Here is a 21043-nt window from a genome sequence, read left to right as displayed (position 1 = left end):
ATTTTTAAAAATCAGCATTTACTTTATTTGGCAGAGACACTGCTACTATATTGTATGTCCAAGCTACTGCAATTGGCTCTGATAGATTCTAGGAAAAATTTTTTGAAATTCCTTTGATCTGTTTTCTAACCCAAATTTTGCTATTTATTTCCTGAAAATTACTTTCATGTTTCTTATCTGTCTCCATTTCTTTGATAAATTATTTTTAACTGAGCCCAACATGAAGACACTCATGAAAAAAGTCCATGAATAGACTAGAATAAATCAAAATTTCAACAGACACTGGCCTATTAAAGAAAAGTCTATTTTTCTACCCTTTCTGATTACGGAGAGGGGCTCATTTCCTATATATTTTTTAAACTCAGCATATGTTTCCTCTATTTTCCATAGCCCTTGTTAACCGACTTTTCTAAATTCATTATTTGGTACACATAAACAATAGAAACATTTAATTACACACTTCCCACAAACATTTTCAAATTGTTTTCCTATACCATAAAAAAAGGTTTAATTTGCATAGTGTAAAATATCTCAAACAAGTATAACTGAAAGTAAGAAATACAAATGTTAGGCACAAACCCAGAATATCAAAATAATTAAGAAAATACATAATATGTTTGTAATGGTTATTATTTAATTTTATAAGGGTAGATTTCAATTCTGGTATGACCAAAGCTATTTTACAAAGATATGGTCTAACAGCTAGTTTATGTTAACATTCAAAAATAAAACTGCCTTATAACCAATAATTTGAGGGAAAAAAATCATATACTCATAAATGAAATATGAAAAAACCAGACGGGAGTGATTGCAGAGGATAGTTAATGAATTTTAAATGAGAGATTTCATAAAATAACATTAAACACGTTCCCTCAACTTACCATGTACAGCCCAAACAAAGCTCTCATATTTCTGTTGTTAAGTTTCAATGCCTGTGCAAAATACTTTCTTGAAAGTTCGAGGTTTTCAAGTCCACCCTGGGTATATTTAACCTGTAAAGATTACAGAGTGATGAAACCTATTTATTTTACTACTTTGAAATATAGCATGTTTCCTCATACCATAGGCATTAGCAATTGTAACAGATATTCTATAAACAAATGCAAGATGTTAAAAGATAATTCATCTTAAGGTTAACCTACTTTAAATTTTAAAACATACCCCCCCCCCAAAAAAAATATTCTATACTTTGAACACTATTCCATGTATAATAAGATCACAGAATACTTTACAACATTATATTTTCTATTACTGGCATTATAAATCTAGATTTGGATACTGAATTGACCTCCTACATCTACACAGACATTCTTCAATAATGAAGTTCCTCTAACCTCATAGCATTTTATTGTCTTGCTGTTGCTATGATGTAGGTGCCCACTGGTGTCTGAATCAATTTCTTAATAGTAAGCAAAGAACATAAATGCTTCCTATATCCTAAAATATTGATCTTAATATGAATTTCCTGGAATATGGACTTAAAAATTATAATTGCTGCAAACGTTTCAAAAGCCATTAAATGTTGACAACTGTGCCAAAATATTCACATTATAATATGACAACTCATTATTAAGAAAATAGTATGCAAATATAAAAACGTAAAAAGTTTCACTTAAAAAAAATTATTCAACTTTCATCAAATGTTTTAAGTATTTACATACTTCTCTAAATTTAAAGAAATAGTCTTAGTTCTATAAAACCCAACAGCAACAAAAATAAAATCGCATACAACTGCTATTTTTGAAAACACTTACTTCAGCATACTGCTGGCAGTATAAGTGGTTGTGTGGATTAGTCATCATAAGCTCCTCTAAACAAAAGGCTGCTTTTGCATAGCTGAAAAATATCAAGAGGAAAAATTCATTTTAAAAGTCACAAATTTTACCTTAGCTACCCCTTAAAATAATTTAAAAGCAATTTTAGTGGTGTCAGACATTTTATTCTCAAAATAATCTAAATACCTTGTTAATGATATGTCATCCATTAAATTTTTAAATGAAATGAATAAACAAACATAGGCATAAATCCTAACACAGTCTAACAACAATCAATACATACTACATTTTAAAACATAGGTCACTGTTTATGACATCCAACATTATTAACAACACAAACTTCAAGATCTTAGCACAGGTTACACATAAAATAATTTCTGGAAGTTCACTGATCCCTTAATAAAATGCTCAAATAGCTAAAGAGTAATGAATTAGACATTTTATTAAACACTCTATTCACTAAAAACCCTTTACTGTTATATATTTACTAACATATTCTATTACATACCCTATTCTGATTATTTAAGTTTAATGTCAAAAGAAAGTTATAATGAAGTTAGAAACTTCTAAAACTCATGGAAAATAAATCAAGTTAATAGTTTTGATACAAACTGCCCTACTATTAGACTGTGCAGTAGAGAAACAAAAATCCTGCTGAAAAACTTAAGGAGATAACTGCTGTAAAGGACCCTGGAAAACCAGCTTTATACCACATGACTCTAATTCACCTTATTATATTTTACATGTTTAAAGCCAGGCAAATATCCTCACTATTTAGAGGAAATCCTACAGAATGAAGGTGATGACAGTACCCAGCAGTAAAAGGCTACCTAAAGTTATTTCTGGCATTTGTCGCAAATATACAAAGGTACCTACCCTAACACTAATGTTTCAGATGTTTACTTCTCAAAATATACATGTTCCAAATTTATACATGTACTAATAATAATTTATACTTATTATGTATCATGTACTACTCTACGTGCTTTAAGTGTATGAACTCATTTAATCCTTACCACAATCCTAGGAAGCAGACAATTATTATTACAATTCTACAGTTGAGAACACACTAAAGCATAGAGATGTAAAGCAACTGCCTATTACAATTGGGAAAAAGCAGATCCAAGACTGAAACCCAGGCCTGTGCCACGCCAGGGAGCCTGTACTCTTAACCTCTTTATGTACATTATATATGCACTATACATTACAAAGAAAACTTGTGGTGGTGATAGCAGTGATGAAATACCAGTGGTGACATAAAAAATGGGTACAGCAGTGAAACCCACAAGATCTGAGGGACAAAAATCACCCTACAGATTACCCAAAAATTATAGCATTTTAGACTAATAAAGGACCCTATAGATTGTCATTCAGTATCATGCAGCCTTTTTCACTGTTATATCTAAAACCTTGTCCCAGTTCTTGACATATAATAGATATTCTGTAAATGACTGAATAAAAGATTGAGTACATGACTAGAACAAAAGCACTATGACCACCTATCTGGTATTTAAAAGAGAAGGGGAAAGCAGTCTCTTAGACCCAATTGTCAAAAAGACAATTCTTTTCTAATGTGTTCCTTTGACTAGGATGATGCTAAAATTCACATTAAGTCTAAGAATAAATGTTCTCAGAGATCTAATGCATTGAGCACAACTGTGACTCTGGTTCTTATATACCATAAATCAAGATAAAATGGGCAGATAAGAGTTTCTACTGCAAAATAAATACCAAGATTTTTTTTCAATATTAACTAGCACCAAGTGCAGCTGTGAGTGGCATTCTGAGGAGGAGCTATAGCCAAGAGGGACACTTTGAAGAAAACACAGCAGCTCAGGCGGGGCAAGATGGCGGACTGGTGAGCTGTATGTTTTAGTTACTCCTCCAGGAAAGTAGGTAGAAAGCCAGGAACTGCGTGGACTGGACACCACAGAGCAATCTGACTTTGGGCATACTTCATACAACACTCATGAAAACGTGGAACTGCTGAGATCAGCGAAATCTGTAAGTTTTTGTGGCCAGGGGACCCGCACCTCTCCCTGCCAGGCTCAGTCCCGTGGGAGAAGGGGCTGTCAGCTCCGGGAAGGAGAAGGGAGAACTGCAGTGGCAGCCCTTATCAGAAACTCATTCTACTGATCCAAACTCCAAACATAGATAGACTGAGACCAGACACCAGAGAATCTGAGAGCAGCCAGCCCAGCAGAGAGGAGACAGGCATAGAAAAAAACAACATGAAAACTCCAAAATAAAAGCGGAGGATTTTTGGAGTCCTGGTGAACATAGAAAGGGGAAGGGCAGAGCTCAGGCCCTGAGGCTCATATGCAAATCCCGAAGAAAAGCTGATCTCTCTGCCCTGTGGACCTTTCCTTAATGGCCCTAATTGCTTTGTCTCTTAGCATTTCAATAAACCCATTAGATCTCTGAGGAAGGCCCTTTTTTTTAAATCCTTTTTTTCTTTTTCTAAACAATTACTCTAAGAAGCCCAATACAGAAAGCTTCAAAGACTTGCAATTTGGGCAGGTCAAGACAAGAGCAGAACTAAGAGAGCTCTGAGACAAAAGGCAATAATCCAGTGGCTGAGAAAATTCACTAAACAGCACAACTTCCCAAGAAAAGGGGGGTGTCCGCTCACAGCCATCATCCTGGTGGACAGGAAACACTCCTGCCCATCGCCAGCCCCATAGCCCAGAGCTGCCCCAGACAACCCAGTGTGACGGAAGTGCTTCAAATAACAGGCACACACCACAAAACTGGGCATGGACATTAGCCTTCCCTGCAACCTCAGCTGATTGTCCCAGAGTTGGGAAGGTGGACCAGTGTGAATTAACAAAGCCCCATTCAGCCATCATTGCAGCAGACTGGGAGCCTCCCTACACAGCCCAGCAGCCCAGAACTGCCCTGGGGGGACGGCACTCACCTGTGACATAGCACAGTCATCCCTCAACAGAGGACCCGGGATGCACAGCCTGGAAGAGGGGCCCACTTGCAAGTCTCAGGAGCCATACGCCAATACCAAGGACTTGTGGGTCAGTGGCAGAGACAAACTGTGGCAGGACTGAACTGAAGGATTAGACTATTGCAGCAGCTTTAAAACTCTAGGATCAACAGGGAGATTTGATTGTTAGAGCCACCCCCCCCTCCCTGACTGCCCAGAAACACGCCCCATATACAGGGCAGGCAACACCAACTACACACGCAAGCTTGGTACACCAATTGGACCCCACAAGACTCACTCCCCAACTCACCAAAAAGGCTAAGCAGGGGAGAACTGGCTTGTGGAGAACAGTGGCTCGTGGACGCCACCTGCTGGTTAGTTAGAGAAAGTGTACTCCACGAAGCTGTAGATCTGATAAATTAGAGATAAGGACTTCAATTGGTCTACAAATCCTAAAAGAACCCTATCAGTTCAGCAAATGCCAAGAGGCCAAAAACAACAGAAAATTATAAAGCATATGAAAAAACCAGACGATATGGATAACCCAAGCCAAAGCACCCAAATCAAAAGATCAGAAGAGACACAGCACCTAGAGCAGCTACTCAAAGAACTAAAGATGAACAATGAGACCATAGTACGGGATACAAAGGAAATCAAGAAGACCCTAGAAGAGCATAAAGAAGACATTGCAAGACTAAATAAAAAATGGATGATCTTATGGAAATTAAAGAAACTGTTGACCAAATTAAAAAGATTCTGGACACTCATAGTACAAGACTAGAGGAAGTTGAACAACGAATCAGTGACCTCGAGATGACAGAATGGAAAATGAAAGCATAAAAGAAAGAATGGGGAAAAAATTGAAAAACTGAAATGGACCTCAGGGATACGGTAGATATATGAAACGTCCGAATATACGACTCTTGGTGTCCCAGAAGGGAAGAAAAGGGTAAAGGTCTAGGAAGAGTATTCAAAGAAATTGTTGGGGAAAACTTCCCAAATCTTCTAAACAACATAAATACACAAATCATAAATGCTCAGCGAACTCCAAATAGAATAAATCCAAATAAACCCACTCCGAGACCATATACTGATCACACTGTCAAACACAGAAGAGAAGGAGCAAAGTTCTGAAAAGCAGCAAGAGAAAAGCCAATTCAACCACATACAAAGGAAACAGCATAAGACTAAGTAGTGACTACTCAGCAGGCCACCATGGAGGCGAGAAGGCAGTGGCACGATATATTTAAAATTCTGAGTGAGAAAAATTTCCAGCCAAGAATACTTTATCCAGCAAAGCTCTCCTTCAAATTTGAGGGAGAGCTTAAATTTTTCACAGACAAACAAATGCTGAGAGAATTTGCTAACAAGAGACCTGCCCTACTGGAGATACTCAAGGGAGCCCTACAGACAGAGAAACAAAGAAAGGACAGAGAGACTTGGAGAAAGGTTCAGTACTAAAGAGATTCGGTATGGGTACAATAAAGGATATTAAATGACAGAGGGGAAAAATATGACAAACATAAACCAAGGATAAGAATGGCTGATTCAAGAAATGCCTTCACACGGTTATAACGCTGAAATGTAAATGGATTTAACTCCCCAATTAAAAGATAGAGATTCGCAGAATGGATCAAAAAAAATGAAACCATCAATATGTTGCATACAAGAGACTCATCTTAGACACAGGGACACAAAGAAACTGAAAGTGAAGGATGGAAAAAAATATTTCATGCAAGTGCTGCCAAAAGAAGCAGGTGTAGCAATATTAATCTCAGATAAAATAGACTTCAAATGAAGGGATGTTTGAGAGACAAAGAAGGCCACTACATACTAATAAAAGGGGCAATTCAACAAGAAGAAATAACAATCGTATGTATGCACCCAATCAATGTCACAAAATTCATGAGAGAAACACTGGCAAAACTAAAGGAACCAATTGATGTTTCCACAATAATTGTGGGGACGTCAACACATCACTCTCCTATAGATAGATCAACCAGAGAAGACCAATAAGGAAATTGAAAACCTAAACAATCTGATAAATGAATTAGATTTAACAGACATATAGGACATTACATCCCAAATCACCAGGATATACATACTTTCTAGTGCTCATGGAACTTTCTCCAGAATAGATCATATGTGGGACATAAAACAAGCCTCAATAAATTTAAAAAGATTGAAATTATTCAAAGCACATTCTTGACCACAATGGAATACAATTAGAAGTCATAACCATCAGAACTTAGAAAATTCACAAATACCTGGAGGTTAAACAACACACTCCTAAACAATCAGTGGGTTAATGAAGAAATAGCAAGAGAAATTGCTAAATATATAGAGACGAATGAAAATGAGAACACAACATACCAAAACCTATGGGATGCAGCAAAAGCAGTGCTGAGGGGGAAATTTATAGCACTAAACGCATATAAAAAAGGAAAGAAAGAGCCAAATCAAAGAACTAATGGATCAACTGAAGAAGCTAGAAAATGAACAGCAAACCAATCCTAAACCAAGTAGAAGAAAAGAAATCACAAGGATTAAAGCAGAAATAAATGACATAAAGAACAAAAAAACAATAGAGAGGATAAATATCACCAAAAGTTGGTTCTTTGAGAAGATCAACAAGATTGACAAGCCCCTAGCTACACTGACAAAATCAAAAAGAGAGAAGACTCATATAAACAAAATAATGAATGAAAAAGGTGACATAACTGCAGATCCTGAAGAAATTAAAAAAATTATAAGAGGATATTATGAACAACTGTATGGCAACAAACTGGATAATGTAGCAGAAATGGACAATTTCCTGGAAACATATGAACAACCTAGACTGACCAGAGAAGAAATAGAAGACCTCAACCAACCCATCACAAGCAAAGAGATCCAATCAGTCATCAAAAATCTTCCCACAAATAAATGCCCAGGGCCAGATGGCTTCACAGGGAATTCTACCAAACTTTCCAGAAAGAACTGACACCAGTCTTACTCAAACTCTTTCAAAACATTGAAAAAAATGGAACACTACCTAACTCATTTCATGAAGCTAACATCAATCTAATACCAAAACCAAGCAAAGATGCTACAAAAAAGGAAAACTACCGGCCAATCTCCCTAATGAATACAGATGCAAAAATCCTCAACAAAATACTTGCAAATCGAATCCAAAGACACATTAAAAAAATCATACACCATGACCAAGTGGGGTTCATTCCAGGCATGCAAGGATGGTTCAACATAAGAAAATCAATGTATTACAACACATTAACAAGTCAAAAGGGAAAAATCAATTGATCATCTCAATAGATGCTGAAAAAGCATTTGACAAAATCCAACATCCCTTTTGATAAACACACTTCAAAAGGTAGGAATTGAAGGAAACTTCCTCAACATGATAAAGAGCATATATGAAAAACCCACAGCCAGCATAGTACTCAATGGTGAGAGACTGAAAGCCTTCCCTCTAAGATCAGGAACAAGACAAGGATGCCCGCTGTCACCACTGTTATTCAAAAAAAAAAAAAAAAAATATTAACTAGCACCACATATCAAGGGATCTCTTCCCCCATTTTTTTTTTTTTTTTTTTTTACCACATTTATCCATTCATCAGTTGGTGGACATTTGTGTTGCGTCCACTTTTGGGATACTGTGTATAATTCTGCTATGAATATTCCTGTGCACGTTTTTGCATGGAGATGTTTCAGTTCTCTTGGGCATATACTGAAGAGTGGAATTGTGACTGTTGAAGGCAGAATAATGGCTCCCCCAAAGATGTACACGGATCAATCCCTGGATGCTCTGATAATATTTTCGGTTACATGGAAAAGGGAAATTAAATTGCAAATGTTATTAAGTTTACTAATCAGCTGACCTGAGAATATGGAGATTGCCCTGGATTATCCAGGTGGAGCCACTGTAATCACAAGGGTCCATAAAACTGAAAAAGGGAGGCAGAAGAGGTTGGAGTGATTCGATGTGAGAAAGACTCAACCTGCTATTGCAGGCTTTGAAGATGTCTTCCCCCAATTTTATAAGTAGAATATCTTAAACTAATTCTGTGCATAAAATATAGAATCATATAAATTTAGATTAAAAGGAGCTCAAGAGATTGTCTAGTCCAGCCTTTCTCAGACAGGATGGCCCAAGAATATTAATCCACAGGGAAAGTGATTTGAGTGACTATTTTCTCACCCAAGGATGGTACATAGCCAGTACCATTCTACGTGCACAGAAGAGAAAATAATTCTTTCATGGAACCTAGCCCAACGTGACTCAATGAGACTAAGATTAGAGAAGTAAAAATAACTTGAAACTGTTCTAAAATAAGATAACAACTATTATTACTGCTAGAGTCTATAAAATAGTAACTATTTTACTATGCTGGAGTCTAAACTCTCCTTCTGTGCCTCAAAAAAGCATATATAACTATAGGTTACAGTATTTGTACCTATATTGCTTTACCAACATTATGATTTTTCCTTAGGGAATTCTGACAATTCTATTTTATATAGAATATTATATATAACAAAGAGCCACATCACAATCATATTTAATTGATATCACTTGGTATTGCTTGCTGATTTAATACCAAGAATAACCATAAATCAAATAAAAAAATTAAGTGCCTGACATTGTAAAAGTATTTTTGCTTATAATGCACAGTGATAGGCTAAAATTTTAACTGTAACTTTTCATATTTACAACAAGTAAAGGGTCCTAGTATGGTCAACGTGTGTGACATACCACTGGAATAACTGAAGACAAATTAGAATTTAAAATCTAGAACCAAAGTTAAAGGTAACCTGAAGAGATAAAAAATTATGTGACAAAATTCTATATCCCTTTTTTTTCTGTAAAAACATTAACTAGGCTTTTATGAACATTCTAATATGGAAATTTATTTGAAGTCAAAAATTCTAGATCTAAGCCAGAAATGATACCTGTGACCTATTATACTTAAAATAGCATGTAACTATTCATATGCGTAAAAGAATGTCAAAGTGTATATGTAGCAATTCCTAAACTGCAAAATTTTTGCCACTGTGTTCACAAAACTGGTTGCTAATTTGTCATTCTACAATAATTAACCACTTGCACAAAAAAAAAAGTCATACCTACTACAATAACCTGCCCAAATAATTTGCAAAGATTAAAAAGAATGAGAGTACTCAGTGTTGTCAAGGGTAAGGTGGGCACTCATAATTGCTGGTGAGAGTAAATTTGTATTTACCTTTCTAGGGAAAAACCAGGAACTATTAATCAAAAATACAGAAAATGTGCATATCATTCAATAAAGCCTAAGAATTTAGCCAAAGGAAACAATTAAAATAGAGATAATCACTTCCTGACCTTTTGGCTAAGATCAAGTGTAAAACTGAGATAATCAATGGAGCATCATAGCAAAAACTAAAAAGAACCTTGATACCCATCCCCACCCCACCCCCAGGAGTGTAGAATGTAGAAACATACTGTAGAATGTTTACTGTGATGAGGAATTTTTGACAAAACATAACTAAGTGAAAAATATAACCTATAACAGATTACTTATATTGTGGACCTTTGTTTATTTAGAGAGGTATGGAAAGAACAAAAATCAAATGTTAACTTAGCATGAAGGAATTACAGGTGATTGCCTTTGTCTTTTCACTCTATTGGGTTTTCAAAATCTATACTATGTATTCTTTTTTTTTCTTTTTTTTTTTTAATAAATTTTTAGAACTTTATTTTCCAAGTTCATCCTTGGCATTCAATCATCTATTTAGGCTGTCTTTTTTTTTATTTTATTTTACTTTTTTTTTAGTTGTGGGAACCTATATACAGCCTAAATCTTCCCATTCCACCCCCTCCCTAGCCTTCCATTAGTGGGATTAATCAGATTTAGAATGTTGCAATGCTCTTTCCCACCATCCATTACTAGAAATTTCCCTTCACCTCAAACAGCAACTCCACCCTCATTTCTTAACTCCCCATTGCTCCTTCCTCCATTTCTCTTAACCCGAACTCTACAATTCATCTCTATGGTTACATTCTCTGATAGTTTCTTTGTGTTTGCTGTGGGAGTTAAAATTAACCTCTTAAATCTGTATCAATCTTGTTTTTCTTTGATACCACCTCCACTTCAATAGGACACATAAACTATGTTCCTATACTACTCCATTCTCCTACCTTTATATAGTTGTCTAAAATTACATATTTTACATTGAGTTCAAAACCACTGATTTGTCATTAGAGTTTGTGTAATTTATATCATGTAGGAAGTAAATAGTGGAGTTACAGTTCAAAAATTATTGACTTCTATTTGTATTCCACTGTGGCCAGAGAATGTGCCCTGAGTATATTCAATTTTTTTTTTTTTTTTTTAATTTCTTGAGGCTTGTTTTATGTCCCAGCTTATGGTCCCTTCTGGAGAAAGATCCATGATCACTAGAGAAAAATGAGTGTCCTGGTGCTTTGGGATGTAAGGTACTATATATTTCTGTTAAAATTCTCTATATCTCTTTCTTCTTTCTGTTGTTTCTTTGATGCTAGGGTTCCCTTTAGAATCTGAAGTAGGGCAGGTCTTTTATTGGCAAAGTCTCTAAGGATTTGTTTATCTGTGAAAAATTTAAGCTCTCCCTCGAATTTGAAGGAGAGTTTTGCTGGATAAAGGATTCTTGGTCAGAAATTTTTCTCTCTTAGTACTTTAAATATGTCATGCCACTGCCTTCTAATCTCCATGGTGGCCACTGAGTAGTCACAACTTAGTCTTACATTGTTTCCTTTGTATATGGTGAATTGCTTTTCTCTTGCTGCTTTCAGAACTTGCTCCTTCTCTTCAGTATTTGACAGTCTGTTCAGAATATGTCTTGGAGTGGGTTTATTTGGATTTATTCTATTTGGAGTTTGCTGGGCATTTATGCTTTGTGTATTTATATTGTGTAGAAGGTTTGGGAAGTTTTCCCCAACAATTTCTTTGAATACTCCTTCTAGACCTTTACCCTTCTCTTCCCCTTCTGGGACACCAATGAGTCTTAAGTTTGGACGTTTTATTTTATCTATCGTTTCCCTGAGATCCATTTCGATTTTTTTTATTTTTTTCTCCATTCTTTCTTTTGTCCTTTCATTTTCTGTTCTGTGGACTTCTAGGACACTGAGATGTTGTTCAGCTTCCTCTAGTCTTGTATTGTGATTATCCAGAGTCTTTTTAATTTGGCCAACAGTTTCTTTTATTTCCATAAGATCTTCTATTTTTTTATTTAGCCTTGCAATGTCTTCTTTATGCTCTTCTAAGATCTTCTTTATGTAGCTTATATCCTGGGCCATAGTCTTCTTGATTTCCTCTAAATCCTTTGCTATGCTTTCATTCCTTGACTGTGTTTCTTTAATTAATTCTGCGAGGAACTTTGTTTCTTCAGATAACTTGATTTGTGTGTTTGGAGTTGGATTCTCCATATCATCTGGTTTTATCATATGCATTGAGATTTTCTGTTGTTTTTGGCCTCTTGGCATTTGCTCTGCTCGAAAGGATTCTTTTAATTTGTAAAAAAAAAAACCTATCTAATTTTTCAGAAACACTGTTTGGTGACATACACTTTCTCTAACTAACCAGCAGATGGCGTCTGTGAGTCACCTACACCTCTCAAGTCAGTTCTCCACTTGTCCCCGCCGTGAGTGGGGAAATGATTCTTGTGGGGTCCAGCCAGAGAACTCAGCCTGGGTGTGTTGCTGGAGCTGTCTGCCCTGAATGAGGGGCACTTGTACGGGTGGTCAGGGAGGAAGGACAGCTTCAATATTCAAAACCCCCAGTTCCTGGAGATTCAAGGCTGCCGCAAGAGACCAAGCCTTCATTTCATTTCAGCCCCAGCCCCTGCCCCTGTCTCTCGATGTCTCACAAACCAGCAGACTTGGTGTAGTGTCTCTGGGATCTCTGAGCAGGTCCCCCTGCCCAGCCGCGCTCCTCCAGGACCACTGCTGAGAAAATGCCACACTACGTCATCAGCACACGCCATCCCTCAAGGGAAGCCCCGGGCCGCCGGGCCGAGCTGGCTCGCTTTCAGCCTTATGCAAAAATGGCCAAATGGGGCGTCTCCACACCCTCCTCCTCACACAGTTCCGTCTTCCCAGCTCCGGGACAACTGGTGGGGCTCTGGGCTGTGGACACGGCCCCAGGCAGGGGTTTATCCAGCCCTCTTGGGAGGGAGCTGCTAGTCACGGGGATTCTTTCGGCTTCTGGGTCTCCGCTCCGTTCCCCCGGCCCCAGGGATATCTGCAGCGGGCTTTCTTCCAGGCCAGTACTATGTATTCTTTAATTAAAAAAAAAAGATTTCCAGAAGATTTTCAAAAGGCCTAAATTTTAAATGACAATCACTTGTTTAGGGACAAAATAAAACAAATGTTAATTTCTTTACTGCATGCTGAAAATTCAGTTTCAATTTATTTTAATTTAAATCTTATATACTGCATACTCTATGAATGCTGATTTTTAAACTATGAAAAATGGAAACATTACCATTTAAACCAAGTACACTGTCATCTTCAAAACAAGAATCATGAGTATGTTTACATAGGTGTATATACAAGCATACATACATCTATACTGAATACAACTCAGGAAACAATTTCCTACCCATGACAGATAGAATTTGATATCCAGAGTATAGCAGAGAACGGAATAATGGTTCACAGAATACACCATACATTTGTTTAATGTCAGGTATTATTTTTATTTTAGTTCCCATTTTTATTAGGATTATGTATATACTACCCTAATTCTCTATTTCACATTGTATACAGACAACTGGGCAAAGGCAAGAGAATAGTGTCTTCATTCTATTTTTTTTGTGTGTTAGCCACTTGTAGCACAAGAATGAGGACAGCTATTCATACACAGTAAGAATATGGTTATAACTCCCTGAGAATCTGATTCTGTTCTCTCAAAAAGAAGGAAGGAAACTGTGATATACTTCAGATTTAGCAGAACCAAGGGAAGAAAACAAATTATGCCTTTACATGGAGGTTAGCATTAATGCTGTGATATTAGAAACCTTGCACTAAGACTCTGAACTAATCCTCTCACACTGTGATTTCCTCTCACTACAGCAATAAAAAAGCTAACAAAAACATTAAAAATCCAGTAAGCAAGTTCCTATAGCATTCAGCATTCTTGATAGTTCTTGGCTTTTACCCAGGCAACATAACGCTTCTACTTTGGAAGAGGTGATTCTCTTAGCACTAAGGCTAATAAATGCATACAATTGACAGAATTTCTAAACAGCAGGGAGTATAATACTCTTTGTATATAAGAACAATTTGAACTCTAAAAATTCACAATTTTGATTCGCCAAAAATGACCTTGGCTTAGCATATTCAGGCCTTTATAAGTCTAAAGAAGGCATGTGTATTTGAAAGAAAAATTTATTTCCTAAACAAAAATAATTTAGCAACACAGAAATGATCTAATTAAAGCTATTTGTGTCTTATGACCAGTAAATTGTTAATTTATATTGTTTTTCATTTAATTGCTGATTCATTTCGTTGTTTTTTTTGTTGTCTAAATTACATGTGATTCATACCTTCTCCCCAGTCCTTTGGGAACCACATGCCTTCTGAACTTACATACTGATGAAAATTGCACTCCTAACAAAATTTTATGCAAGCCTAACAACTTACTCATGTTCATTGATATAAAGCTCTGCAAGTTCATGCCATGCTTCTTGGTCTCCAACAAATCTGGTGGGAGGAAAAGGGAAAAAAAAAAGAGTAAGTGTGTAGATATTCTATAAATGAGCAGCATGGAGACAAAAAAAGAAAATCAAATGCAAATTCCATTTTAATTAAAAAGATTTATCAGAGTAAGAAAACAATCCTCTTGTAAAACACTCACTGTTCCAGATACTCATTCAGCTCCCGAATGGCCTCCACATTTTTCCCCTGGGCTTTTCGAATAGCAATCTTACGCTTTCTTGCAGCCTATGGGTTGACATTAATAAAGGATTAAGCCCTTATGATTCCCTGGGTTTTTGTACAGAAGGTAATTTGACTGTGCAAATTATTATCTCAATGCCAGTGAAATTCCATTGTAGAACTACTGCATAGTTGGGAGTTTATAAACATACCCCATGACATCCCCCTGGGGAATTCAAACATTCCTCTAACAATCACATATGCTTTACTTTTGATGCACACAATGTATGCATCATTTCATCCAAATAAATAACCATCCAGATTCTAATAATGACAAGCCAGCAGGGAAACCTAATCTTTATCCAGCCTAAAGTCCTTTACTCAGGGTCTTTCATAAGATTTGTATCTTAGAGATAGGCAGATAGTGGAGATTAGAAAAACTTCAGTGTGACCACTTGAATGTCTTCATAAAATTATGGCTTCTGACAACTTTTTCATACTTTAAGAGAAAAATCTACCTACAACTCTTTCAAAAGAAAAATATAGATTCTGAAAGAGATTTTATAAGACAAAACATTTAACTTAAATTTTAAAGTTTTTTTCAAATGATAAACATATAAACCATTTATTCATTCATTAAATATATATTGAACATCTATTATCTACCCGGTACTGTGCTAGACAATGATAACAAAAGATAAAAAAGGAACAGATGTTCCTTACAGGAGCTTGGTCTCATGAGAGAAAGACACATCAAATAGAAAATTTAATGTATAGATAAGCTGGAAATATCTCAGGTGCTGTGGTAACAAGGAGGCATTCCTAACACAGGCTGTGGTTGTGGCAGAATGGGTAGGAAGCAAAGAAAGCCCCAGATATGACACTTGTACTGACACAGAAAGGGTGAGCAGATATTAAGAAAACAAGAGAGAAATTTGCACTGATAGCATTTCACACCAGGAGGAACACATGAGGAAAGACAGAGGAGACAACAGCATTGTATATAATCAAGCTGTAAGTTGAGGCTGGAGTGAACAGCCAAGGCACTACATAAGTGATTAAAGTTGCATCACCTCCACCTCTGTTTAATTCAAATGCAGCAGGATAAACAACAAAACACATTATAACTAGGGTCAAGTTAAGCTTATTAATTATAAACATGATTTGTTGCTTTTTATAGTACATGCTCCACTATATGCAGACCAGAGAAGTAAAATGAACAGAGTCCTGTAGAGTAATGGACTACCTGCCATGGGTGCCAGGGGGTGGGATAGGTCTGAAGAAGAAAAGGTAAAAAGATCAGAGATTTAAAAGACTATCCAATAAATAAGGCCAATCAAGAAGGAAATTTATAATAATAGTGATGATAGCAGTATATGGTAAGAAAAGAATGATATGTTTTACGAATTTATATTCTTGATTATTCGGCTCATGCCAAATGCGGAGCACGATACCTGCCACACAGTAGACACACCCTAATATTTAAGGAATAATTTCAACTTTTATGCAAAAACAATAAAAGTGTCATAATAAATGCTAAGTCTTATCTGGAAGGAATGTAAAATAATTTGAAAGTATCTCAAATCCTAAAACCATTAGGAAAAATATTAGACTTAACATGGGCGCCTAGTCCCAAGTCCTTTTGGAAATAGATGAGGGATAAATTAACATATAATTAAGAAACTGAATTATTTTGGACATTTCTAATTTCACCAATCCAGCATCATTTAAAAATATTTTAATTTAATTTATTCCTTTTGCTTTTCATGACACTACTTATTACACTAGCAATATGGTAGAGCAGAGTCCAAGTTTCGAAATAAAAAAAGAAACTGAATTCCAACTTTTGTCACTTACTGACTCTCCTACCAAGAGCAAAATATTTAAGATCTTCAAACCTCAGGAGTACAACCTCACTTTAAGTATCAATGTAAAGCAACTAACACAGTACCTAGCTTTTAATAGTATTCAATGTTCCATCCTTTTTCTTTTGGTCTATGCTCAACTGTGAGATATTTAAGGACAGGCAGAGGCTTGCTTAGTTTGAGATTTATATCTTGCCCCTTCATATAGGATTTACACCAGCTAAGTCACTGCATGTATTGAAGCTTGTGGAAAACACTGCATTAAAATGCCACAAAGAAGAGGAAGATGGCGGATGAGGAGAGACAGGGCAAAAAAAGGTCTCTGTGAAAAACACTAGATAAAAGATGGAAAGTGCTCCAGAATACCAGTTCCAGCAATGCACCAGCTGGACATGATCTGCTGAATCCACAGGGACTATGCCCGTAGTGAAACCAAGAGTCTGCGTTCTGAAATGAGTGAGTAAGCCTGCTGAATAACTGGCATCCACGCTGCAGTCGGGAGAAACCAGGGGTTGGCGTTTGGAGACAGATTAGTTTAAAAACCCAAACTGGCTGCAATCTGGCAGTGAAAGCTGCGCACTGTAGCGTGGCGCGAAGTGAATCCCACAACCCATGCAAACACCTCATTATCTGGCGTGGACGACAGCTTTTGCACACCCGCAGCTAACTGTCCTGCAGCTAGGAAGGTGGGGGTCCGTGAAAGGGGGAAATTACCACACCCCATACAGCCATCTTTTCAGCGGTCTGGGAACGCCCCTGCACGGTGCCGCAGCCCAGAGCTTCCCTTGGAGACTGTGCTCACCTGTGACGTAGCACAGTCTTCTGCCAGCGGAGGCCCTAGGAGGGCACAGCTTGGAAGAGAGTCCCGCACAGGAGTCCCAGGGACCATATAACAATACCAGGGACTTGTGGGTCCACGGCAGAGACAGATTGTGGGGAGACTGAACCAAAGGTTTGGACTTGTGCAACAACTTTAAGTCTCCAGGAACACCTGGGAGATTTCATTATTAAAGCCGCCCTCCTTTCCTAACCGCTCAGACAAACACCCCACATTCAGGGCAGGAAGCACCAACTACACATGGAAATTTAGTTCACCAACAGGATCCCCATAAGATTCAGACCCCCACTCACCACAAAGACAAAGCTGGGGAGAATGGGCTTGAGGGAAATAGGTGGCTCATGGAAGCCAACTGCTGGATTGTTACAGAAAGTGCACTTCATCAAGGTATAGCTCTGACAAACTGGAGATGACTGTTCAAATAAGCATGATCCTAAAACAACCATATCAAGATAAGCAAATGCCAACAGGAAAAAAAGAACAGAAAATCTGAAAGCATATGAAGAAACCAGAAGATATGGATAACCCAAACCCAAACACCCAAATCAAAAGATCAGAGGAGACACAGTACTTGGAGCAATTAATCAAAGAACCAATGACAAACAATGAGATCATGGGACAGGATATAAAGGACATGAAGAATACTCTAGAAGAGCATAAAGAAGAATTTGCAAGAGTAAATTAAAAAAAATAGACATCTTATGGAAATAAAAGAAACTGTCGATCAAATTAAAAAGATTCTGGATACTCACAGTACTAGATTAGAGGAAGTTGAGCAGCGAATCAGCGAGCTCAAAGGGGACAGAACAGAAAGTGAAAGAACAAAACAAAGAATGGGGAAAAAAATAAAAAAAATCAAAATGGATCTCAGGGGTATGATGAACAACATAAAGCATGCAAATATAAGAATCACTGGTGTTACAGAAGGGGAAGAGAAGGGTAAAGGTCTAGGAGGAGTTTTCAAAGAAATTGTTGGGGAAAACTTCCCAAACATTCTAAATAACATAAATACACAAATCATATATGCCCAATGAACTCCAAACAGAAAAAATCCAGATAAACACACCCCGAGACATACTCTGATCAGATTGTCAAATGCTGAAGAGAAGGAGCAAGTTCTGAAAGCAGCAAAAGAGAAGTGATTCACCACTTACAAGGGAAACAGCATGAGACTAAGCAGTGACTACTCAGAGGCCACCATGGAGGGGAGGAGGCAGTGGTATGACATATTTAAAATTCTCAAAGAGAAAAATTGCCAACCAAGAATTCTTTATCCAGCAAAGCTCTCCTTCAAATTTGAGGGAGAGCTTAAATTTTTCACAAACAAATGCTAGAGAGAATTTGCTAACAAGAAACCTGCCATACTTGAGATGCTAAAGGGAGCCCTACCAACAGAGAAACATAGAAAGGAGAGAGAGAGATGGAGAGAGGTTCAGAACTAAAGAGATTCAGTAAGGGAACGTTAAAGGACATAGAGAGGGGAAAAATACATCTGACAAACATAAACCAAAGGATAGGATGGCTGATTCGAGAAATGCCTTCACAGTAACAACACTGAATGTAAATGGATTAAACTCCCCAATTAAAAGATACAGATTGGCAAAATGGAATAAAAAATATAAACGATCAATATGTTGCATACAAAAGACTCATCTTAGACACAGGAACACAAAGAAATTGAAAGTGAAAGGATGGAAAAAATTATTTCATGCAAGCTACAGCCAAAAGAAAGCAGGAGTGGCAGTATTAATCTCAGATAAAATAGACTTTAAATGCAAGGATGTTAAGAAAGACAAAGAAGGCCACTACATACTAAGAAAACGGACAATTCAACAAGAAAAAATAACAATCATAAATGTTTATGCACCCAATCAAGGTACCCAAAAACACATGAGACAAACATTGGCAAAACTAAGGAAGCAACAGATGTTTCCACAATAATTGTGGGAGACTTCAATACATCACTCTCTCCTATAGATAGATCAATCAGAGAGAACACCAACACGGAAACTGAAAACCTAACAATCTGATAAATAAATTTGAATTAACAGACATACATAAAACATTACATCCCAAATCACCAGGATATGCATTCTTCTCTATTGCTCATGGAACTTTCTCCAGAATAGATCATATGCTGGGCCATAAAACAAGCCTCAATAAATTCAAAAAAATTGAAATTATTCAAAGCACATTCTCTGATTAAAATGGAATACAATTAGAAGTCAATAACCATCAGAGACTTAGAAAATTGAAAAATATCTGGGGGTTAACACACTCCTAAACAATCAGTGGGGTAAAGAAGAACTAGCAAGAGAAATTGTGAAATATATAGAGATGAATGAAAATGAAAACACAACATACCAAAACCTATGGGATGCAGCAAAAGTGGTACTGAGGGAGGAAATTTATAGCTCTAAATGCATTTATTAAAAAGGAAGAAAGAGAAAAAATCGAAGAACTAATGGAGCAACTGAAAAAGCTAGAAAATGAACACCAAAGTAATCCTAAAACAAGCAGAAGAAAAGAAATAAGGATTAAAGCAGAAATAAATGACACAGAGAACAAAAAAAAAAAAAAAAAATAGAGAAAATAAATAAAACCAAAAGTTGGTTCTTTGAGAAGAACGACAAGATTGACAAACCCCCAGCTAAACAGACAAAACTAAAAAGAGAGAAGACCCAAAAAAACAAAATAATGAATGAGAGAGGCAACATTACTTTGGATCCCAAAGAACTTTAAAAAAATTATAAGATGGCTTCACAGGGGAATTCTACCAAATTTTCCAAAAAGAACTGACGCCAATCTTACTTAAACTCTTTTAAAACATTGAAGAAAATGGAACATTACCTAACACATTTTATGAAGCTAACATCAATCTAATATCAAAACCAGGCAAAGATGCTACAAGAAAGGGAAACTATAGGCCAGTCTCCCTAATGAATATAGACGCAAAAATTCTCAACAAAATACCTGCAAAATGAATCCAAAGACACATTAAAAAAATCATACAACATGACCAAGTGGGGTTCATCCTAGGCATGCAAGGATGGTTCAACATAAGAAAATCAATGTATTACAACACATTAACAAATCAAAAGAGAAAAATCAAACGATCATCTCAATACATGCTGAAAAACATTCGACAAAATCCAACATCCTTTCCTTTTTTTTAATTCATTTTATTGAGATATATTCACATACCACGCAGTCATACAAAACAAATCGTACATTTGATTGTTCACAGTACCATTAGATATTTGTACATTCATTAGCAAAATCAATCCCTGACACCCTCATTACCACATACAAAAAATAACCAGAATAATAATTAAAGTGAAAAAGAGCAAGTAAAGTAAAAAAGAACACTGGGCGCCCTTGTCTGTTTGTTTGTTTCCTTCCCCGTTTCCACTCATCCATCCACAAACTAGACAAACGGGAGTGTGATCCCCATGGCCCCCCCAATCCCACTGTCCCCTCTCATAAGCCACATTTTTTTTTTTTTTTTTTTTTTTTTTATATTCAAGAGTAACTCAATTTATAATTGGCAGTGGTATAAGTCATCAACATACATAAAGACAATTCTCACAAAATGAGACAAAATAAATGTTCAAATTATTTTCTAGCAAAATGTCATTTAAAAATAGAGTGTCAGGCTCATTTCACTAGGAACGTTCACAAGGTTCATTCTTGTCATATGTATCAGAACTTCATTCCTTTTTATGGCTGAATATGTATATA

General features: G+C 36.5%; 1 protein-coding gene across 2 annotated transcripts in view; it reads right to left on the bottom strand.

Moving 5' to 3' along the window:
- Nucleotides 1-21043, bottom strand: part of EMC2 (ER membrane protein complex subunit 2) — a 92394-nt gene that overhangs the window by 9948 nt on the left and 61403 nt on the right. For both annotated transcript variants that reach the window (XM_037803018.1, XM_037803019.1), the window contains exons 6-9: nucleotides 14580-14665; nucleotides 14366-14425; nucleotides 1755-1836; nucleotides 882-992 (exon numbers count right to left, since the gene is read on the bottom strand). In XM_037803018.1, the coding sequence (XP_037658946.1) occupies nucleotides 882-992; nucleotides 1755-1836; nucleotides 14366-14425; nucleotides 14580-14665 (339 nt within the window). The remainder of the gene's footprint in view (nucleotides 1-881; nucleotides 993-1754; nucleotides 1837-14365; nucleotides 14426-14579; nucleotides 14666-21043) is intronic.

The sequence above is a fragment of the Choloepus didactylus genome, chromosome 14, assembly GCF_015220235.1.
Source record: "Choloepus didactylus isolate mChoDid1 chromosome 14, mChoDid1.pri, whole genome shotgun sequence".
NCBI lineage: Eukaryota > Metazoa > Chordata > Mammalia > Pilosa > Megalonychidae > Choloepus > Choloepus didactylus.
This window is presented reverse-complemented; position numbering and strand designations above follow the sequence as displayed.